Source organism: Bombina bombina, chromosome 2 (assembly GCF_027579735.1).
Source record: "Bombina bombina isolate aBomBom1 chromosome 2, aBomBom1.pri, whole genome shotgun sequence".
Taxonomy (NCBI): Eukaryota; Metazoa; Chordata; class Amphibia; order Anura; family Bombinatoridae; genus Bombina; species Bombina bombina.
In genome coordinates this window covers 611681793-611706561 of record NC_069500.1, presented here as the reverse complement: position 1 = coordinate 611706561, position 24769 = coordinate 611681793, and the positions used below count along the sequence as shown (strand labels likewise).

General features: G+C 39.9%; 1 protein-coding gene across 1 annotated transcript in view; it reads right to left on the bottom strand.

Annotated features, from left to right (window-relative positions):
• The window catches only part of SMARCA2 (SWI/SNF related, matrix associated, actin dependent regulator of chromatin, subfamily a, member 2), a 1314671-nt gene that overhangs the window by 557815 nt on the left and 732087 nt on the right, over nucleotides 1-24769 (bottom strand). Inside the window, exon 21 of the mRNA XM_053702540.1 lies at nucleotides 16920-17030. Coding sequence (XP_053558515.1) covers nucleotides 16920-17030 — 111 coding nt within the window. The remainder of the gene's footprint in view (nucleotides 1-16919; nucleotides 17031-24769) is intronic.

Genomic DNA, 24769 nt, shown 5'->3' with positions numbered 1-24769 from the left:
CTATCGGCCTGCCAGGGGGTTTAAGCAGATTCTTATGTACTTTGGGCAACATGTAAAATGTTGCAATCCTAGGATTACTAACAGAGAGATACTTATGTTCTTTATGATCAATTATTCCTTCATCTAGGGCCTCAATGAATTTATTATATTTGTCTACAAAGACTTCAGTTGGGTTGCCAAATAACAGTTTAAAATTGCTCACATTACTAAGCTGTCTGTGGGCTTCCTCTATATACAACTTTGTTGGCCACAGAACAATATTACCGCCTTTGTAACTCTTCTTAATCTGTATGTTCTGCATACTAGATAGTTCCCTAAGAGCCTCTCTCTCTCTTTTTTAGTGCAATTCTCCATTTCTGCATTTTTGTATTTCTGTATGTCCATAATTTCTTTACATACTAGCTTGAGAAATGTGAGTGCATGATGAGATGTGCTGTTTGGTGGAACAAAATGTGACTTAGGTTTCAAAATGCTACGCCAACTGTTCTCAAAATTGCTCATGCCCAAAGATTCAGATTCTTCTAATAGAGAAATAAGATCATTAATTGTGTTCAACTCATCCTGGTCATTTATACCTGTATCAGAGTCTCTATCAAATAATTTTTTAAGAAGTAATTTCCTTACAAATAAATGGACATCTTTGAATCACGTCAAATTTGCCAATATGTGTGCTGGGTACAAATGAAAGGCCTTTTCGTTAACACTAAGATTTGGTCAGGAGTTAGCTCTATGGGCTCCATGTACGAAGCAGCGAAAGCTGCTCCGGAGCCTTTGCGGGGCAGGTTCGCATATGCGAGCCTGCTTCCCGCTATGTAAGAAGCAGCGGTCATTAGACCGCTGCTTCCTACACCCTACGCCACCTCTTAGGTGGCGAAGCAAAATCACAGAGAGCTCGCTCGCTCTCGGTGATTGACAGCCCCTTCAGTCGCGTGATTGGTCGCGCGACTGAAGGGGCGGGCATTACACACTCCGCTGAGTGTGTAATGATACATACGGGCAAGCGGATCAATAGATCCGCTGCCCGTGTGTAGCGGAGGCGGGCGGACAGCTTCGCGAGTTAAGAAGCTGTCCGCCCGCCTCTTAGTACATGGAGCCCTATGTCTGACAAATTAACAATATTAAAGGGACAGTCTAGGCCAAAATAAACTTTCATGATTCAGATAGAGCATGTAATTTTAAACAATTTTCCAATTTACTTTTATCACAAATTTTGCTTTGCTCTCTTGGTATTCTTAGTTGAAAGCTTAACCTAGGAGGTTCATATGCTAATTTCTTAGACCTTGAAGCCCACCTCTTTCAGATTGCATTTTAACAGTTTTTCACCACTAGAGGGTGTTAGTTCACATATTTCATATAGATAACACTGTGCTCGTGCACGTGAAGTAATCTGGGAGCAGGCACTGATTGGCTAGACTGCAAGTCTGTCAAAAGAACTGAAAAAAGGGGCAGTTTGCAGAGGCTTAGATACAAGATAATCACAGAGGTTAAAAGTATATTATTATAACTGTGTCGGTTATGCAAAACTGGGAAATGGGTAATAAAAGGATTATCTACCTTTAAAACAATAAAAATTCTGGTGTAGACTGTCCCTTTAAGACTGTCATTAATCATAGTTTCTTTTTGTGTTTCTGCTGGGGTTTCTGAGTAAAGCGAACTTGCCGTCTTGTCCTCATTTTGTTTCCCCCTGCCCCTTCTTGTTCTCCTTCTAAAGGGACATTCTCTGTGTTGTTGTGTGGTTGAATTCTATTTCTGAGTATAGGTCTAGGAGGTCTTTCATCCTCAGAACATTCTGCTTCTGTGTTATCGCAGTCCATTTCTGACATGTCTGAAATGTCTGAGTCTGCACTTCTCTGTTTATTCTTACCCCATAGATACACTTTTTTCTCAGCATAATCACTGAGGTCTCTATCACTTTTTTTCTATTTTTTCCCTTCAATAAATCTTGCAAATTTCTCGACTCCCCCTTTAACTTTATTATAAGATTTTTGGAAGTCTTCCTTCATTTCATTTTGTTTTAAATCATTGCTTAGGTTAGTTATTTCCTCTGTGATTTCTGCAAATTTTTCTAATTTGTGTTCTACTAGGTAGCCAATTAATTTAATAGAGCAATCAGTAAGTGCCCCTTCCCATTTAGCCTGAAACTCTGGTTTATAATCATTTGAATGCAGGGGACAACTGTAAGCGTAACCCTCATGGCATAATAGAATTTGTACATTCCTATATTCCATTGGCGTTTAATTTGCCTTTTTCTGATTTTTTTTAAGATCTTTAATATAATTATACCATTCACCTTCGTTTACACCTTCATATGCATGTTTATTTTTTAAGCCTAAAGTTAATTTGCTTATATCCTCAGACCATTTGAGCATCTCTGCTCCTAAATCAAAGGTGGCCATATAATTCCCGCATGTTCAAGTAACGGGAAAATGGTGAGTTCAAGTACCTCACCTGTGTAATACAATATGTAGCAAAAATATATTACTGGCACTGCGGTAATTAGTCTAGAGGAAAAAGGCCCATGAAAGGACCGGTGCTTCCCTTAACAAATAATATAATAACAAATACCCTATAAAAGGAACAGGGCAAAAGAAGGGGGATTGTAGCACTCCACCTCTATAAGAATGAGTATAGTATAGTTAAAATATAACTTTTAATATAGTTAGTATAAAAACCCAGGAAACCCTGGTGTCTCCCACCACACTTAAAAACAAACAGTTCTAATAATTCACACAACTTAGGCTGTAAGCCTCCCTGTTTCCTGGCCTGAGAATATAGCCAGCGTGTAAATAAGCTTTCCTTAGATAAGATTCAATCTTCCTATCTAAAGGATCCTTAAAAGAAGTGCTATCTTCCATAGCAATAGTAGTGCATTTGGCAAGAGTAGAAAACAGAATTTATGTTTACCTGATAAATTACTTTCTCCAACGGTGTGTCCGGTCCACGGCGTCATCCTTACTTGTGGGATATTCTCTTCCCCAACAGGAAATGGCAAAGAGCCCAGCAAAGCTGGTCACATGATCCCTCCTAGGCTCCGCCTACCCCAGTCATTCGACCGACGTTAAGGAGGAATATTTGCATAGGAGAAACCATATGATACCGTGGTGACTGTAGTTAAAGAAAATAAATTATCAGACCTGATTAAAAAACCAGGGCGGGCCGTGGACCGGACACACCGTTGGAGAAAGTAATTTATCAGGTAAACATAAATTCTGTTTTCTCCAACATAGGTGTGTCCGGTCCACGGCGTCATCCTTACTTGTGGGAACCAATACCAAAGCTTTAGGACACGGATGAAGGGAGGGAGCAAATCAGGTCACCTAAATGGAAGGCACCACGGCTTGCAAAACCTTTCTCCCAAAAAATAGCCTCAGAAGAAGCAAAAGTATCAAACTTGTAAAATTTGGTAAAAGTGTGCAGTGAAGACCAAGTCGCTGCCCTACATATCTGATCAACAGAAGCCTCGTTCTTGAAGGCCCATGTGGAAGCCACAGCCCTAGTGGAATGAGCTGTGATTCTTTCAGGAGGCTGCCGTCCGGCAGTCTCGTAAGCCAATCTGATGATGCTTTTAATCCAAAAAGAGAGAGAGGTAGAAGTTGCTTTTTGACCTCTCCTTTTACCAGAATAAACAACAAACAAGGAAGATGTTTGTCTAAAATCCTTTGTAGCATCTAAATAGAATTTTAGAGCGCGAACAACATCCAAATTGTGCAACAAACGTTCCTTCTTCGAAACTGGTTTCGGACACAAAGAAGGCACGACTATCTCCTGGTTAATGTTTTTGTTAGAAACAACTTTTGGAAGAAAACCAGGTTTAGTACGTAAAACCACCTTATCTGCATGGAACACCAGATAAGGAGGAGAACACTGCAGAGCAGATAATTCTGAAACTCTTCTAGCAGAAGAAATTGCAACCAAAAACAAAACTTTCCAAGATAATAACTTAATATCAACGGAATGTAAGGGTTCAAACGGAACCCCCTGAAGAACTGAAAGAACTAAGTTGAGACTCCAAGGAGGAGTCAAAGGTTTGTAAACAGGCTTGATTCTAACCAGAGCCTGAACAAAGGCTTGAACATCTGGCACAGCTGCCAGCTTTTTGTGAAGTAACACAGACAAGGCAGAAATCTGTCCCTTCAAGGAACTTGCAGATAATCCTTTCTCCAATCCTTCTTGAAGAAAGGATAGAATCCTAGGAATCTTTACCTTGTCCCAAGGGAATCCTTTAGATTCACACCAACAGATATATTTTTTCCATATTTTGTGGTAAATTTTTCTAGTTACAGGCTTTCTGGCCTGAACAAGAGTATCAATAACAGAATCTGAGAACCCTCGCTTTGATAAGATCAAGCGTTCAATCTCCAAGCAGTCAGCTGGAGTGGGACCAGATTCGGATGTTCGAACGGACCTTGAACAAGAAGGTCTCGTCTCAAAGGTAGCTTCCATGGTGGAGCCGATGACATATTCACCAGATCTGCATACCAAGTCCTGCGTGGCCACGCAGGAGCTATCAAGATCACCGACGCCCTCTCCTGATTGATCCTGGCTACCAGCCTGGGGATGAGAGGAAACGGCGGGAATACATAAGCTAGTTTGAAGGTCCAAGGTGCTACTAGTGCATCTACTAGAGTCGCCTTGGGATCCCTGGATCTGGACCCGTAGCAAGGAACCTTGAAGTTCTGACGAGAGGCCATCAGATCCATGTCTGGAATGCCCCACAGTTGAGTGATTTGGGCAAAGATTTCCGGATGGAGTTCCCACTCCCCCGGATGCAATGTCTGACGACTCAGAAAATCCGCTTCCCAATTTTCCACTCCTGGGATGTGGATTGCAGACAGGTGGCAGGAGCGAGTCTCCGCCCATTGAATGATTTTGGTCACTTCTTCCATCGCCAGGGAACTCCTTGTTCCCCCCTGATGGTTGATGTACGCAACAGTCGTCATGTTGTCTGATTGAAAACGTATGAACTTGGCCCTCGCTAGCTGAGGCCAAGCCTTGAGAGCATTGAATATCGCTCTCAGTTCCAGAATATTTATCGGTAGAAGAGATTCTTCCCGAGACCAAAGACCCTGAGCTTTCAGGGATCCCCAGACCGCGCCCCAGCCCATCAGACTGGCGTCGGTCGTGACAATGACCCACTCTGGTCTGCGGGAGGTCACCCCTTGTGACAGGTTGTCCAGGGACAGCCACCAACGGAGTGAGTCTCTGGTCCTCTGATTTACTTGTATCTTCGGAGACAAGTCTGTATAGTCCCCATTCCACTGACTGAGCATACACAGTTGTAATGGTCTTAGATGAATGCGCGCAAAAGGAACTATGTCCATTGCCGCTACCATCAAACCTATCACTTCCATGCACTGCGCTATGGAAGGAAGAGGAACGGAATGAAGTATCCGACAAGAGTTTAGAAGTTTTGTTTTTCTGGTCTCTGTCAGAAAAATCCTCATTTCTAAGGAGTCTATTATTGTTCCCAAGAAGGGAACTCTTGTCGACGGAGATAGAGAACTCTTTTCCACGTTCACTTTCCATCCGTGAGATCTGAGAAAGGCCAGGACTATGTCCGTGTGAGCCTTTGCTTGAGGAAGGGACGACGCTTGAATCAGAATGTCGTCCAAGTAAGGTACTACAGCAATGCCCCTTGGTCTTAGCACCGCCAGAAGGGACCCTAGTACCTTTGTGAAAATCCTTGGAGCAGTGGCTAATCCGAAAGGAAGCGCCACGAACTGGTAATGCTTGTCCAGGAATGCGAACCTTAGGAACCGATGATGTTCCTTGTGGACAGGAATATGTAGATACGCATCCTTTAAATCCACCGTGGTCAAGAATTGACCTTCCTGGATGGAAGGATAGTTCGAATGGTTTCCATTTTGGACGATGGAACCTTGAGAAACTTGTTTAGGATCTTGAGATCTAAGATTGGTCTGAACGTTCCCTCTTTTTTGGGAACTACGAACAGATTGGAGTAGAACCCCATCCCTCGTTCTTTTAATGGAACAGGATGAATCACTTCCAGAAGATAACCTTGGGAGACTATTTCTAGCGCCCAAGGATCCAGAACATCTCTTGCCCAAGCCTGAATGAAGAGAGTCTGCCCCCACCAAATCCGGTCCCGGATCGGGGGCCCGCATCTCATGCTGTCTTGGGAGCAGTGGCAGGTTTCTTGGCCTGCTTTCCTTTGTTCCAGCCTTGCATTGGTCTCCAGGCTGGATTGGCTTGAGAAGTATTACCCTCCTGCTTAGAGGACGTAGCACTTGGGGCTGGTCCGTTTCTGCGAAAGGGACGAAAATTAGGTTTATTTTTGGCCTTGAAAGACCTATTCTGAGGAAGGGCGTGGCCCTTGCCCCCAGTGATATCAGAGATAATCTCTTTCAAGTCAGGGCCAAACAGTGTTTTCCCCTTGAAAGGAATGTCAAACAATTTGTTCTTGGAAGACGCATCCGCTGACCAAGATTTTAACCAAAGCGCTCTGCGCGCCACAATAGCAAACCCAGAATTTTTCGCCGCTAACCTAGCCAATTGCAAGGTGGCGTCTAGGGTGAAAGAATTAGCCAATTTAAGAGCACGAATTCTGTCCATAATCTCCTCATAAGAAGAAGAATTACTAATAATCGCCTTTTCTAGCTCATCGAACCAGAAACACGCGGCTGTAGTGACAGGGACAATGCATGCAATTGGTTGTAGAAGGTAACCTTGCTGAACAAACATCTTTTTTAGCAAACCTTCTAATTTTTTATCCATAGGATCTTGGAAAGCACAACTATCTTCTATGGGTATAGTGGTGCGCTTGTTTAGAGTAGAAACCGCCCCCTCGACCTTGGGGACTGTCTGCCATAAGTCCTTTCTAGGGTCGACTATAGGAAACAATTTTTTAAATATGGGGGGAGGTACGAAAGGTATACCGGGCCTGTCCCATTCTTTATTAACAATGTACGCCACCCGCTTGGGTATAGGAAAAGCTTCGGGGGGCCCCGGGGCCTCTAGGAACTTGTCCATTTTACATAGTGTTTCTGGAATGACCAGATAATCACAATCATCCAAATTGGATAACACCTCCTTAAGCAGAGCGCGGAGATGTTCCAACTTAAATTTAAAAGTAATCACATCAGGTTCAGCTTGTTGAGAAATTTTTCCTGAATCTGAAATTTCTCCCTCAGACAAAACCTCCCTGGCCCCCTCAGACTGGTGTAGGGGCCCTTCAGAAACAATATCATCAGCGTCCTCATGCTCTTCAGTATTTTCTAAAACAGAGCAGTCGCGCTTTCGCTGATAAGTGGGCATATTGGCTAAAATGTTTTTGATAGAATTATCCATTACAGCCGTTAATTGTTGCATAGTAAGGAGTATTGGCGCGCTAGATGTACTAGGGGCCTCCTGTATGGGCAAGACTGGTGTAGACGAAGGAGGGGATGATGCAGTACCATGCTTACTCCCCTCACTTGAGGAATCATCTTGGGCATCATTTTTACTAAATTTTTTATGACATAAATCACATCTATTTAAATGAGAAGGAACCTTGGCTTCCCCACAGTCAGAACACAATCTATCTGGTAGTTCAGACATGTTAAACAGGCATAAACTTGATAACAAAGCACAAAAAACGTTTTAAAATAAAACCGTTACTGTCACTTTAAATTTTAAACTGAACACACTTTATTACTGCAATTGCGAAAAAGTATGAAGGAATTGTTCAAAATTCACCAAAATTTCACCACAGTGTCTTAAAGCCTTAAAAGTATTGCACACCAAATTTGGAAGCTTTAACCCTTAAAATAACGGAACCGGAGCCGTTTTTATATTTAACCCCTTTACAGTCCCTGGAATCTGCTTTGCTGAGACCCAACCAAGCCCAAAGGGGAATACGATACCAAATGATGCCTTCAGAAGACTTTTCTATGTATCAGAGCTCCACACACATGCAGCTGCATGTCATGCTGTTCTCAAAAACAAGTGCGCCATACCGGCGCGAAAATGAGGCTCTGACTATGATTAGGGAAAGCCCCTATAGAATAAGGTGTCTAAAACAGTGCCTGCCGATATTATTTTACAAAAAATACCCAGATTAAATGATTCCTCAAGGCTAAATATGTGTAAATATGATCGATTTAGCCCAGAAAATGTCTACAGTCTTAATAAGCCCTTGTGAAGCCCTTATTTACTGTCTGAATAAAAATGGCTTACCGGATCCCATAGGGAAAATGACAGCTTCCAGCATTACATCGTCTTGTTAGAATGTGTCATACCTCAAGCAGCAAAAGACTGCTCACTGTTCCCCCAACTGAAGTTAATTCCTCTCAACAGTCCTGTGTGGAACAGCCATGGATTTTAGTAACGGTTGCTAAAATCATTTTCCTCATACAAACAGAAATCTTCATCTCTTTTCTGTTTCAGAGTAAATAGTACATACCAGCACTATTTTAAAATAACAAACTCTTGATTGAATAATAAAAACTACAGTTAAACACTAAAAAACTCTAAGCCATCTCCGTGGAGATGTTGCCTGTACAACGGCAAAGAGAATGACTGGGGTAGGCGGAGCCTAGGAGGGATCATGTGACCAGCTTTGCTGGGCTCTTTGCCATTTCCTGTTGGGGAAGAGAATATCCCACAAGTAAGGATGACGCCGTGGACCGGACACACCTATGTTGGAGAAATAGCACCATCAACCTTAGGGACTTTTTCCAAAAACTCCAAATTAGCCACTGGTAAAGGATATAACTAATTAAACCTAGAAGAAGGATTAAAAGAAGCACCAGGCTTAGACCATTCCTTAGCAATCACATTAGAAACTGCATCTGGAAGAGGAAAAAACTCAGGAAAAATCTCAGGAGTAATCACAGAAGGTTTAAAAACAGAATTTAAACATTTACTGGTTTTGTTAGCAAGAGGATCAGACTCCTCAATACCCAAAGTAAAAATACCCAAAGTAACCAATACTTCTTTCAACAAAGACCGAATATATTCAATCTTAAAAAGATAAGAAGATTTATCAATTTCAATGTCTGAGGTAGGATCTTCTGAAGCAGAGAGATACTCTTCAGAGGATCATCACAAATGTCATCAGTTTTATGAGAAGTTTTAAAACACCTTTTACGTTTATTAGACGGTGGAATAGCAGACATACACTTCTGTATTGTATCAGCAATATAATTTTTCATATCAACAGGGATATCATGTACATAAGATGTTGAAGGTACAACAGGTGCTGTACTAATACTAATAGAAACAGTATCGGCATGCAAAAGCTTATCATGACAACTGTTACATAATATAGCCGGAGATATAATCTCAGCTTGATTACAACATATGCACTTAGCTTTGGTAGAACTATGTTCAGGCAGCATGGTTCCTACAGTAGCTTCTGAGACAGGATCAGACTGAGACATCTTGCAAAATGTAAAAGAAAAAATAACATTTAAACAAAATATCCAATTTTCTCATATAGCAGTTTTAGGAATGGGAAAAAATGCATATGCCAATTAAGCAAAAAAGCAATCAGCATAGCCGTCTTGAATATAAAGATAGCCGGAAGCATAAAGGAATGTGGGTAATATAACCAAAAACAAATTTGCCGCCAAGTATGACGCACAACGCAAAGTGAATTTTTTTTGGCGCCAAATAACATCCAGAAATGACGCATAACAAGCGCGACTTTGCGCCAAACAAACTAACGTCAATAAAGACGCAGGGAATGCCGAAACTTGCGGCAAAATTTTTTTGTGCCAAAAATGACGCAATAAATAACAGCATTTATACCCTTAAAAAGATTTTCCGTGAAAGAAACCATAAAAATCAACAGGCAATTACTCTCTTCACGTCCCTCTGACAAACACTGTACTCAGAGGAATTGGGCTTCAGAATGCTTAGAAGCGCTTATCATAGAAGAAAACATAAAAATCAAGCACAAACTTACTTTACCACCTCCATAGGAGGCAAAGTTTGTAAAACTGAAGTATGTGTGTGGTGGGAGGTATATTTATAGGCATTCTGAGGTTTGGGAAACTTTGCCCCTCCTGGTAGGAATGCATATCCCATACGTCATTAGCTCATGGACTCTTCCCATTTACATTAAAGAAATATTTCATTTCTGCAGGAATGCTATGTACATTAGACTGAGATGGAATAACAATGGGTGCATTTGTACTCATATATTATCAGCATTTAGCAAATTGTCAAAACAAGAGCCACACAATTGAAGAATTTAGATCAGCTTTATACAACAAACACTTAGCTTTGGTAGATACGTGTTCATGCAGCTCAAATCTGATGGTAACATCAGAGGCAGGTTCAGTTTAAGACTTGATTGCAAAAAACATAATTTAAGTAAGAACTTACCTGATAAATTAATTTCTTTCAAAGTGGCAAGAGTCCATGAGCAAGTGACGTATGGGATATACATTCTTACCAGGAGAGGACAAAGTTTCCCAAACCTCAAAATGCCTATAAATACATCTACCACCTCACTCATACCTTAGTTACATGTAGCCAAGAAGTGAGGTATAAAAGAAGGAGTAAAAAGCATACAAAAAAGGAACTGGAAAAAATAAAGTGCTTTATACAAAAAATCATAACCACAAAAAATAGGGTGGGTCTCATGAACTCTTGCCACTATGAAAGAAATTAATTTATCAGGTAAATTCTTACATAAATTATGTTTTCTTTTATGTAAGTGGCAAGAGTCCATGAGCTAGTGACATATGGAATATAATACCCAAGATGTGGAAATCCACGAGTCACTAGTGAGGGAGGGATAAAATAACAGCTAAATCCGCTGAGAAATTAAATCCAAAAAAATAATTAAGTTTTCTTAAAATTTTTAAAAAACTCAAATCAAAGGCACTTGAATCAAACTGAGACAACTGCCTGAAGAACCTTTCTACAAAAGGCTGCTTCCGAAGAAGCAAGCACATCAACATGGTAAAATTTAGTAAAAGTATGCAAAGAAGACCAAGTTGCTGCTTTGCAAATTTGATCAACTGAAGCTTCATTCTTGAAAGCCCAAGAAGTGGCAACTGATCTAGTAGAATGAGCTGTAATTATCTGAGGCGGAGACTACCCCGCCTCCAAATAAGCTTTGTGAATCAAATGTTTCAACCAAGATGCAGAGAGAAATGGCAGAGGATTTCTGACCTTTCCTGGAGCCAGAAAAAAACAAAAACAAATAGACTAGAAGTCTTTATGAAATTTTTAGTAGCCTCAACATAATATTTCAAAGCTCTTACCACATCCAAAGAATGTAAAGACCTTTCAAGAGAATTCTTAAGATTAGGACACAAGGAAGGAACAAAAATGTCCCTATTAATGTTTTTAAAATTCACAACTTTAGGCAAAAATTTAAATGAAGTCCGCAAAACAGCTTTATCTTGATGGAAAATCAGATAAGGAAACTCACAAGAGAGCAGAAAATTCAAAAACTCTACTAGCAGAAGAGATAGCCAAAAGGAATAACACTTTCCAAGAAAGTAATTAAATATTCAAAAAGCATAGGCTCAAAAGGAGGAGCCTGTAAAATCTTCAAAACCAAATTGAAACTCCAAGGAGGAGAAATAGATTTAATAACAAGTTTGATACAAATCAAGTTTAGCAATCTTTCTATGAAATAAGACAGAAAGAGCAGAAATTTGTCCTTTCAAAGAATTTGCAGACAAAACCTTATCCAAACCATCCTGAAGAAACTGTAAAATCCTAGGAATTCTAAAAGAATGCCAAGAATAATTATGAGTGGAATACCCTGAAATATAGGTATTTCAAACCCTATGATAAATCTTACTTGAAACAGACTTACGAGTCTGTATCATAGTGTTAATTACTGAGTCAGAGAAACCTCTATGACTAAGTGTTCAATTTCCATGCCTTCAAATTTAGAGATGCAAGATCCTGATGGAAAACTGGGCCTTGAGACAGAAGGTCTGGTCTTATAGGAAGTGACCAAGTCTGACAACTGGACATTTGGACAAAGTCCGCATACCAGAACCTGTGTGAGATCACTCCCAGAGGTGAAAAAATGAAAGCAGGTTGGTAAAACCATGGAACTGCTAGAGCATTCATCATTTCTGCCTGAGGATCCTTGGACCTGGAGAGGTATCTGAGAAGTTTCTTGTTTAGACGAGAGGCCATCAGATCTATGTCTTAAGGACCCCACGTCTGCACAATCTGATAAAACACATCTGGATGGAGAGACTATTCCCCGGATGTAGAATCTGACAGCTGAGATATTCCGCTTCCAAATTGTCTACACCTGGTATAAGAATCGCAGTAATTAGACAAGAATTGGATTTGGTCCAAGAAAGTATTAGAGATACTTCTTTTAATGCTAGGGGACTGCGAGTCCCCCCTTGATGATTGACATATGCCACTGTTGTGACATTGTCTGTTTGAAACCGAATATATGATTCTCTCTTAATAGAGGCCAAGCCTGAAGAGCTTTGAAAATAGCACAGAGTTCTAAGATATAGATTAGTAACCTCGCCTCTCGAGGATTCCAAACGCCTTGTGCTGTCAGAGACCCCCAAACAGCTCCCCAACCTGAGAGACGTGCATCTGTTATGATCACAGTCCAGGTAGGACAAACAAAGGAGGCCCCTTAAAAAAATCAGGTGATGGTATAACCACCAATTCAGAGAAAGTGGAGGGTTGGGATTTAAGTATATCAGTAGTGATAACTGAGTATAATCCCTGCACCATTGGCGCCACATGCAAAACTGTAGAGGTCTCATATGAAAACAAGTAAAAAGGATCTGGTCCGATACTGCAATCATGAGACCTAAAACTTCCATGCACATAGCCACTGAAGCGAATGATAAGAGACTGAAGGTTTAGACAAGCTGAAACCAATCTCAAACATCTCTTTTCTGTTAGGGATAGAGTCATGGACATTGAATCTATCTGGAAATCTATTGAGCTAGTACCAAGATATCGTCCAAATAATGAAACACTGTAATACCCTGCTCACTGATTACAGATAGAAGGGCACCTAAAACTATTAAGAATATTCTTGGTGCTGTTGCAAGACCAAACGGAAGAGCGACAAATTGGTAATGCCTGTTTAGAAAAAGAGTATCTCAGATAACGATAGTGATCTGGATGAATCGGACTGTGAAGGTAATTGTCCTGTAAGTCTATTGTGGACATTAAGTGACCTTGCTGAACAAAAGGCAGAATAGTCCTTATAGTCACCATCTTGAAAGTTAGGACTCTTACAAAACCATTTAAAGTTTTCACCATCATAAATAGTGATTGGGATAGTAAGTTTTGTAATAGAATGTTACCCACTTATAGTCAAGATAAGAAAAAGAATATACAGTAAATAAACATTAGCATTTACTTAAAAAAGACCCTTTTTTAGGATCAAGTTTGCACGATAGAAACTGTATGATCTGTAAAAGAGGGCGGAATTTAAAATCAATTCTTTCCCCCTCTGATATGAGCCAGAAATTTATTAGATGGCAAAAATAGAAACAAAATATTGACACTAAGACTGGAATAAATGAAAATGCAATAGTACAGACACTAACTTCAGATCCACCAAAAGGTTGGCATAGATGTGGGAGGTGTGATTACTGTAAATATTCCCCTAAGAAGATATTGATATACCAATTTGAGAAAATACAATTGCAAGTTAGAAATGTCATCAATTGTGACTCCACTTTTGTAATATATATTTTGTAATGTAGCTGTAATTTGTTTTACGTAGGACGTACGACACGCTCTCTTCGTAAAAGAATTTATGAACATCTTTATAACATTGAAACTGGTTTTCTTAAAATTCTGTTTCTCAGCATTTCAAACAGGTACATCGAAGTAATAAGCAAGATCTCATGTTTTTTGGAATTGACCATATTCCTATCGATATCGTAGAGGTGACCGTGAAAGAATTCTGAACCAACGTGAAACTTACTGGATACTTAAATGAAATACATAACAACCAATAGGCTTAAATGAAAATTATAATCTTGTATCTTTTTTGTAAAATATTATTTGCTAAGGTTTCATAAGCTTCTGTAATGGTTTCCATTAAATTTACATTTCATATATACATAAAAGTATTTTTATAGAATATATTTATATATATATCCCAGTAGATGTTAATCTGGACTTTCCTTTCACCTCTCCCCCCCCCCCCCGATGGTCATCTGGTAGCCCAAGCCGGCTGGACTATCAGATTGATGTCCCTATTCCCCTCTTTCCCTTTTCCTCTAGTCCAGGTTAACAGCTACATATATACAATAATTTCTGTTTAGGGTGTATGCCGCAGTGTTCTTGTGACACTGTAGCAGTACTATGAATTATTTGTAACGTTGACTCGTTTATAAAGTTAGTTTTGGATTATACTATGTACTCAACAGAATGTAACAATAGATGTGTGTAATGAAATTGTTTCTTTCAGTCATCATATGTTAGTAATTGCACCACTCTTGTTGTGTATATATATCTTTGTATATCTTTTTAGATTTAATATACAGCTGTATGCTGAATCATTCATTTGCAGTGATTTTCTATATATTTTTTTTATATATTTTGTTGCCCTTATAGTTAATGTTTTAATGGCAGATTTATCTTTGTACACACCGCTAGATAGTATATTTGTTTAGTCCTATTAAAAATAAATTTTTTCTCGGAATTTCTATATAAAGATCTTAGCATTATTGCCTGAATTATTTCTTTGATGCCCTTTTCCAAGATTGTGATTTTATAGTAAAACTGGTAATGGGTTGTCTATTGAGTATTTAACAGCTAGTTGCACCCTACTCACTCTACACCTGATGAAGGGGCATGACCCAGAAACGCGTAGTAGGTATATTGTTTGAGTTGTCTGGCAAGACCAGTAGGTTGCGACTTGCTGTTAACTTTTACTCATTTTTATTGAGATATTTTTATTTTGTATGTACTTGTTTTTATTATTGTGTAACATTATAACATTATGAACAGTTCCTTTGTACTATATTGATAGTAGATATCACTATACTGCCAGCAGGCATTGATGTATTAAGATACAATTCACTTGTAAAACATTTTCAAGTGTTTAAATTGCTACTAAAACTGTAATCATTCACTCTGTATAGAGGTTGCAACAATGTTTGAATATTTTGCATACTGTGTTTTATATATTTAAATAAACATTAGTATCTACACTATAAGGTTGTTTTGCACAGTTATTTGCAGCGGAATTGATAGATGCCCTTTCAGTACCATGGAGGTTCAGACTCGTATATCTTTATCCTCCATTACCGCTTCTCCCTCGTGTGGTGTCTTGCATCAAGCAGGAGCTAGCATCAGTGATTCTGACTGCTCCATCGTGGCCGCGAAGGACATGGTTTGCGGATCTGGTGGGGATGTCCTAATCTCCTCAGTGGAGGTTATCTTGTCGCAGAGATCTGCTTATACAGACGCCCTTTGTTCATCAAAATCTAGATTCTCTGAGGCTGACTGCGTGGAGTTTGAACGCTTAGTCTTAGCCAAGAGAGGTTTCTCTGTGAATGTTATCGACATTCTGGTTCAAGCTCGTAAGCCAGTTACACGTCATATCTACCATAAAGTGCGGAGGACTTACTTGTACTGGTGTGAAGAGCGTGGATTTTCCTGGCATAAGGTTAAGGTTGCCGGAATTTTATCTTTTATCTAGGACGGACTGGAGAAGGGTCTATCTGCTAGTTCCCTGAAGGGACAGATATCGGCCCTATCGGTGTTACTGCACAAGAGATTGGCTGAGCTTCCGGATGTTCTTTTTTTTACAGGCTATTGCCTCTGCGCGCAGAGCTTCTGAGATTTCTGCTTTACAGTGCGACTCCCCTTATGTTTTCCATGCTGATAATGCAGTTTTACCTACTAAATTAGGGTTCCTCCCTAAGGTGGTGTCAGACCGTAACATTAATCAAGAAATTGTTGTTGCTTCCTTGTTTCCAAATCCTTCTTCAGCGAAGAAACGCTTGCTTCACAATCTGGATGTGATTCGTGCCTTGAAGTTTTATCTTCAGGCTACTAAGGAATTCAGACAATCTTCCTCTTTGTTTGTCATCTATACAGGGAAGCGTAAGGGGCAGAAGGCTACTACAGCTTCCCTATCTTTCTGGTTGAGGAGTATCATCCGCTTAGTTTATGAGACAGCAGCCTCCTGAGAGGATAACGGCTCATTCCACTAGAGCAGTGGCTTCCTCCTGGGCGTTTAAGAACAAAGCCTCAATGGATCAGATTTGTAAGGTGGCTACCTGGCCCTCCTTACAGACGTTTTCTAAATTTTACAAGTTTGATGTGTTTGCTTCGACTGAAGCAGCTTTCAGGAGAAAAGTTTTACAGGCTGTGGTGCCCTCAGAATAGGGTCCGCCTCTTTTTTTGTTCCCTCCCGTTATTCATTCAGTGTTCTCTGGAGCTTGGGTATAGTTTTCCCAACAGTAATGAAGGAAAACATAATTTATGCTTACCAGATAAATTTATTTCCTTCCTGGCCAGGGAGAGTTCATGACCCCGCCCGTAATTTATTTTTTGATGGGCTGCTCCCTTTTTATATTATTTCTTCTGGCACCGTTAAACCCTGATGTTTCTCCTACGTTTCCTTGTTCCCTCGGCAGAATAAATGGGTGATAGGGGAAGTGGGAGGGATATTTAAGCCTTTGGTTGTGGTGTCTTTGCCTCCTCCTGGTGGTCGGTGTTGTATTTTCCAACAGTAAGGAATGAAGTCGTGGACTCTCCCTGCCAGGAAGGAAAGGAATTTATTCTGGTAAGCATAAAAAAAATATTCAACACAGAAGAAAGTATAACTATAATTATGGAGTTCATTTTACACAAGGCTTTCAAAAATACTTTTTATTTACTAAGTAAGTCATTATATTTGTTTTGGTCCTTACTTAAGGGGAATGGTGACATTTAGACATAATAATCACAGTCATTATTATACAAAATTAAAATATAAAAAGCATATTAAAACTTACCTTTGCAAGGATGTGCTTATCCTTTATAATGTACTCATAGGTTGTTAAGAGAACATTAAATTTCCCACTTCTGAGCTGAGGGACTAGGGATCGCCTCTGGGCAGGAGTTCCCTGAAAAACAGTAAGGAAAAAATCACAAAGAGAGGAAAATATCATTTATGCTTACCTGATAAATTTATTTATTTCATGGTGGTGAGCATCCACAATCCATTACTGGGAATTATAATACAATCTTAGTCCCATTTGAAAAAGTAGTCCAAAAAGATAACCGAGGTGCCACCAATGCGGTAAAGGGTGATAGTCTATGTCCCTCTAGTAATGTGCCCAGGTCGGCTCTTCTTCAACAATACAGACTATACAGAGACTCAATGTATTCTGACTGTTTCATTACACTTTATACTGTTAACAAGTATTAGTGGCAGTGAGCATAAGGACTCCAGCACCTATAACGGTGGTGAGCTAGCTGGAGAGCTCCTAATTCTCCCAGATTGTTTCATTTGCACTTTGAGATGTGTGCTTTCTTTGTGAATATCCTAATTTGGGTTGGTTCTCTAAGAAGGGATAGCCAGTCTTAATGATATTGTATAATTTAAGTGCCTTCTTTTGTTTCTATTTTAGCACTGTGAATTATACTCCTGGCAAGAAAAACCCAAACCCAAAACTTAAAGAGCCCTTAAAAATCCCTCCCACCTTTACTCGAAACTCCCCAGATGTTACTGTAAGATTATTTTGGGAAACTTTTCTATTTTGAAGATAGTATCACATATTGGGCTAGATTACAAGTGGAGGGCAAAATACTGTTTCCTCGAAAGAGATATTTGCGTTTCACTTAGTAATACCAGCGCACGCTGGAAGCCTCATTTTCATGCCATCAGAACTTAGCGCAATGAAGGGAGTAAGTTGTGCAGCGATGGGAAGCGGATGTATTGGAGGTTTGGGGGCTCCATGCTGCATGTATATGCCAGGCCAGGACTTACCGCTCCTCCAGTTCACACGATCGTGACAACCCCACACACTAATTCACTCCACCGGCACCAAAGCGAGAGCGCCCCTCCCCCACCATCTTCCAGTACAAAATCCAAGCTTGTATCAGGGGCGGACTAAAATAATAATATATAATACATTTAAATATAAAAAAAACTTGCTGCAGCATGAATGATGCATGCCTTATCTTGCAGTGGCCAGGGGGCCCCCTAAGAATACGGGCCCTCGGACAAGGGACGATTTGCCCGACTTGTCAGTCCGCCCCTGGATCTCTGGTTAAAGGGACACTGTACCCAAATTTTTTCATTCATGATTCAGATTGAGCATGAAATTTTAAGCAACTTTCTAATTTACTCCTATGATAAAATGTTCTTCATTCTCTTGGTATCTGTATTTAAAATGCAAGAATGTAAGTTTAAATGCCGGCCCATTTTTAGTGAACAACCTGGGTTGTCCTTGCTGATTGGTGGATAAATTCATCCACCAATAAAAAATTGCTGTCTAGAGTACTGAACCCAAAAAAAGCATAGATGCCTTCTTTTTCAAATAAAGATAGCAAGAGAACAAAGAAAAATTGATAATAGGAGTAAATTAGAAAGTTGCTTAAAATTGCATGCTCTTTCTGAATTACAAAACAAAATTTTTGGGTTCAGTGTCCCTTTAAGTTTCAAATTGCTAATTGCTACCGTGAGCTCATGGTAGTGATAAAAAGCCACTTGTAATGGCTGGTTATACATCGAGTGCCCATAAAAGGGCGAATTTGAACATTTACGGGCGCACAATAAATTAGCGCTCCACTGAAACTGGGAATTTGGGTCTGAAGAATTAACATGCCCCTTCTTCACAGCAAAAATATTATAAAAAAACATACAAAGTTGAGGAAAAAGACCTTAAAGGGACAATCATAGAGCATACAATTGTCAGATTTACGATTTACTTTACTATTATTAAATTGTATTCATTCTTTTGTTATCCTTTGTTGAAAAACAGCAATGCTCTACAGGGGCCAAGCTGAAAATATTGGGTGAGACAGTGACAATCAGCTAGCTCACAGTAGTGCAGTGCTTCTGAGCCTACCTATGTATATATTTCAACAATGGATACCAAGAGAACAAAGAAAATTAAAGGGACATAATACTCATATGCTAAATCACTTGAAACTGATGCAGTATAACTGTAAAAAGCTGACAGGAAAATATCACCTGAGCATCTCTATGTAAAAAAGGAAGATATTTTACCTCACAATTTCCTCAGCTCAGCAGAGTAAGTTCTGTGTAAAAAGTTATACTCAGCTGCTCCCAGCTGCAGGTAAAAAAAAATAAAAAAAATGAAGAAATGAACAGCAGCCAATCAGCATCAGCAGTGCTGAGGTCATGAACTCTTACTGTGATCTCATGAGATTTGACTTAACTCTCATGAGATTTCATAGTAAGCTTCCTTTACCTGATTGGTGAAATAATATGAGAGTGCACGATGCTAGTCCCTTCAGATGTCCCAGGACAAACACACTAAAATGCTGCTTAGAAATCCTTTACAATGGGAGGTGGCTACTGAGGAACTTTTGAGGTAAAATATCTTTCTTTTTTACATAGAGATGTTCAAGTGATATTTTCTAATCAGCTTTTTACAGCTATGCTGCATCACTTTCAAGTGTTTAAACATTTGGGTATTATGGCCCTTTAAATAAGTGAAGTAAATCTGAAAATTGCATGTTCTATCTGTTCATGAAAGTTTATTTTGATTTTACTGTCCCTTTAATGCCATTACTCCCCTGCAAATCTATGTACACAGACTCAGTCCATACTATGTTTCAGAAGGCTCAATCAGTAGAATATTGTTTAGAGTGGAATAAGCCTGCACAAGGATCTAAGAGTAAGGAGTGACGGGCAAGCATTAAAAATGAAATATAATGCTATTGTTTTAGTTAAATAAAACTATTTAAATTTTTATTATTAAAGATTTTTTTTCTTTAGTTAAATAAAATCATTTATTATTAAGGTAATCATTTTTCTCATCCCAATAAAGTAGAGCTGAAAAGTTGATCAAACATGAATGATTAACCTAATAAACAAGAGATAGTTCGCCTCCCAATCATTTTATAGATTTCAATTATCTACGTATCTATGCATATCTAATTGATGCATAACCAAATCGGTAATGGTCTTATATACCTGGAAAATAATCTGAAAACCTATGCAGGTGATTTTAATTGTGATATAAATCATGATTTCAATCAATTTGATTTCAATCAAATCCATGCTGTGTATAGCCAAAACAAAAGAGAAGAAGGCAGGAAAAGAGAATAACAATTTATGCTTACCTGATAAAAAAAAAATTCCTAATCAGTGAGAGTCCAAGAAATCCATTCATAATTTATGGAAAATACTCCACCAGGAGAAGGCAAAGACACCCCAAACAGAGCATTAAATATCCCTCCCACTTCCCCTACCCTCTCAGTAGCTCAAGCCGAGGATAAGGAAAAGAAGAGAAATAAATGGGGTATAGAGGTGCCAAGACTGCCGCCACTACATTATTACAGGGCGGCTTTGTGGACTCTCACTGCCAAGAAAGAAAATAATTTATCAGGTAAGTATAAATTATGTTTTCTTTCTAATGGCAGTGAGAGTCCACGAAAACCATTCATTACCTATGGGAAACCAATACCCAAGCTGTAAAGTCCACAAATATTTAGGGAGGGAAAGGTAGGGAAGGCAGTCCTAAGTACTAGGCACATCGCTTGAAGAGCCTTTCTCCCAAAAGGTGCCTTAGCTGAGGCAAAAACATCAAATCTGTAAAATTGTGTATGCAATGAGGACCAAGTAGCTGCCTTACATATTTGTTCAACTGAAGTTTCATTCTTTAAGGCCCAGGAAGAAGACACCTCATGGGTAGAATTTGCCAAAATCCGAAATGGAGGCTGCTGACCCGCTTCTATATAAGCTATACGAATCAGACTTTGAAAGCCAGAAAGATAAAGTAACTGCTGTGGCCTTCTGACCCTTGCGCTTACCAGAATACAGGATAAAAAGGAAGAAGATTGACACAACTCCTTGGCAGCGTGAAGATAGAAGATAGAACTTCAAACTACATCCAGATTATGTAACAGCTTCTCTTTAGAGGAAGGAGGATTGGGACAGCACAACAATTTCTTGATTAATATTATTAGTTGAGACAACCTTAGGGTAAAAAACCCATCATTGTCCTCAGTACAGCCCTTTTCTGAATGAAAAACTATATAAGGTGGATCACACTGAAGGGCAGACTATTCAGATACTCTATGAGCAGAGGAAATAGCGAACATAAACAACACTTTCCAAGAAAGTAATAATCAATAGAATGCATAGGCTCAATCGGAGCCTGTTGAAGAAATCTTGAAAAAGATTACGGCTCCATGGAGGAAAAATAGGTTTGAAAACAGGTCTAATTCTAGCAATCGCTTGAACAAACGACTGAACATCTGGCAAATGAGCAAACTGCTTATGTAACAAAACAGAAAAAAAATCTGACCCTTAAAGGGACAGTCTACACCAGAATTTTTATAGTTTAAAAATATATATAATCTTTTTCTAGGTTTAACTTCAAACCATGCGTCTGAAGATACCAGAATAACTTCTCTGTGTGAGAGGTCGCTAAATGTTAAGATGGAGCTTGAACCAATATGTCATCCAAGTACGGAGTCACGGCAATCCCCTGTGATCTGACCAAAGCAAGGAGATCCTAGCACCTTTGTAAAGATTGTGGGAGCTGTAGCTAAACCAAATGGGAGAGTTACAGTACTGTGCAAAAGACTTAGGCCACATTAGATTTGTTGTTTTAGCAAAGTTTTAATGACCATCCTTATTTACTTTTTGGTCTCTTCATTAAGATAAAAACAGAAAATACAGGAAATATGTACACAAAATATAAAAAAAATAACATAATTTATGCTTACCTGATAAATTCCTTTCTTCTGTAGTGTGATCAGTCCACGGGTCATCATTACTTGTGGGATATTAACTGCTCCCCTACAGGAAGTGCAAGAGGATTCACCCAGCAGAGTTGCTATATAGCTCCTCCCCTCTACGTCACCTCCAGTCATTCGACCAAGGACCAACGAGAAAGGAGAAGCCAAGGGTGTAGTGGTGACTGGAGTATAATTTAAAAAATATTTACCTGCCTTAAAAAACAGGGCGGGCCGTGGACTGATCACACTACAGAAGAAAGGAATTTATCAGGTAAGCATAAATTATGTTTTCTTCTGTTAAGTGTGATCAGTCCACGGGTCATCATTACTTGTGGGATACCAATACCAAAGCAAAAGTACACGGATGACGGGAGGGATAGGCAGGCTCTTTATACAGAAGGAACCACTGCCTGAAGAACCTTTCTCCCAAAAATAGCCTCCGAGGAAGCAAAAGTGTCAAATTTGTAAAATTTGGAAAAAGTATGAAGCGAAGACCAAGTTGCAGCCTTGCAAATCTGTTCAACAGAGGCCTCATTCTTAAAGGCCCAAGTGGAAGCCACAGCTCTAGTGGAATGAGCTGTAATTCTTTCAGGAGGCTGCTGTCCAGCAGTCTCATAAGCTAAACGAATTATGCTACGAAGCCAAAAAGAGAGAGAGGTAGCAGAAGCTTTTTGACCTCTCCTCTGACCAGAGTAAACAACAAACAGGGAAGACGTTTGTCGAAAATCTTTAGTTGCCTGTAAATAAAATTTAAGGGCACGAACTACATCCAGATTGTGCAAAAGACGTTCCTTCCTCGAAGAAGGATTTGGGCACAAGGATGGAACAACAATCACCTGATTGATATTCCTGTTAGTGACTACCTTAGGTAAGAACCCAGGTTTAGTACGCAGAACTACCTTATCCGAGTGAAAAATCAAATAAGGAGAATCACAATGTAAGGCTGATAACTCAGAGACTCTTCGAGCCGAGGAAATAGCCATTAAAAATAGAACTTTCCAAGATAACAACTTTATATCAATGGAATGAAGGGGTTCAAACGGAATACCCTGTAAAACGTTAAGAACAAGGTTTAAACTCCATGGTGGAGCCACAGCTTTAAACACAGGTTTAATCCTGGCCAAAGCCTGACAAAAAGCCTGAACGTCTGGAACTTCTGACAGACGCTTGTGTAACAGAATGGACAGAGCTGAGATCTGTCCCTTTAAGGAACTAGCGGATAACCCCTTTTCTAAACCTTCTTGTAGAAAAGACAATATCCTAGGAATCCTAACCTTACTCCAAGAGTAACCTTTGGATTCGCACCAATATAGGTATTTACGCCATATTTTATGGGAAATCTTTCTGGTAACAGGCTTCCTAGCCTGTATTAAGGTATCAATAACTGACTCAGAAAAAACACGCTTTGATAAGATCAAGCGTTCAATTTCCAAGCAGTCAGCTTCAGAGAAGTTAGATTTTGATGTTTGAAAGGACCCTGAATCAGAAGGTCCTGTTTCAGAGGTAACGACCAAGGTGGACAGAATGACATGTCCACCAGATCTGCATACCAAGTCCTGCGTGGCCATGCAGGCGCTATTAGAATCACTGATGCTTTCTCCTGTTTGATTCTGGCAATCAATCGAGGAAGCATCGGGAAAGGTGGAAACACATAAGCCATCCTGAAGGTCCATGGTGCTGTCAAGGCATCTATCAGGACCGCTCCCGGATCCCTGGATCTGGACCCGTAGCGCGGAAGCTTGGCGTTCTGTCGAGACGCCATGAGATCTATCTCTGGTTTGCCCCAACGTCGAAGTATTTGGGCAAAGACCTCTGGATGAAGTTCCCACTCCCCCGGATGAAAAGTCTGACGACTTAAGAAATCCGCCTCCCAGTTCTCCACTCCCGGGATGTGGATTGCAGACAGGTGGCAAGAGTGAGACTCTGCCCAGCGAATTATCTTCGATACTTCCATCATTGCTAGGGAGCTTCTTGTCCCTCCCTGATGGTTGATATAAGCTACAGTCGTGATGTTGTCCGACTGGAACCTGATGAACCCCCGAGTTCTTAACTGGGGCCCAGCCAGAAGAGCATTGAGGACTGCTCTCAATTCCAGAATGTTTATTGGAAGAAGACTCTCCTCCTGATTCCATAGTCCCTGAGCCTTCAGAGAATTCCAGACAGCGCCCCAACCTAGTAGGCTGGCGTCTGTTGTTACAATTGACCAGTCTGGCCTGCTGAATGGCATTCCCCTGGACAGATGTGGCCGATAAAGCCACCATAGAAGAGAATTTCTGGTCTCTTGATTCAGATTTAGAGTGTTGAATGGAATGAAGGACACGGCATGCATTTTGAAGTTTTGTTAACCTGTCCTCTGTCAGGTAAATCTTCATTTCTACAGAATCTATCAGAGTCCCCAGGAAGGGAACTCTTGTGAGTGGAAAGAGAGAACTTTTCTCTTCGTTCACTTTCCATCCATGCGACCTTAGAAATGCCAGTACTATCTCTGTATGAGATTTGGCAGTTTGAAAGCTTGAAGCTTGTATCAGTATGTCGTCTAAGTACGGAGCTACTGAAATTCCTCGCGGTCTTAGTACCGCCAGAAGAGTGCCCAGAACCTTTGTGAAGATTCTTGGAGCCGTAGCCAGTCCGAATGGAAGAGCTACAAACTGGTAATGCCTGTCTAAAAAGGCAAACCTTAGATACCGGTAATGACTTCTATGAATCGGTATGTGAAGGTAAGCATCCTTTAAATCCACTGTGGTCATGTACTGACCCTCTTGGATCATGGGCAAAATTGTTCGAATAGTTTCCATCTTGAACGATAGAACTCTTAGGAATTTGTTTAGGATCTTTAAATCCAAGATTGGCCTGAAGGTTCCCTCTTTTTTGGGAACTACAAACAGATTTGAGTAAAACCCTTGTCCTTGTTCCAACCGCGGAA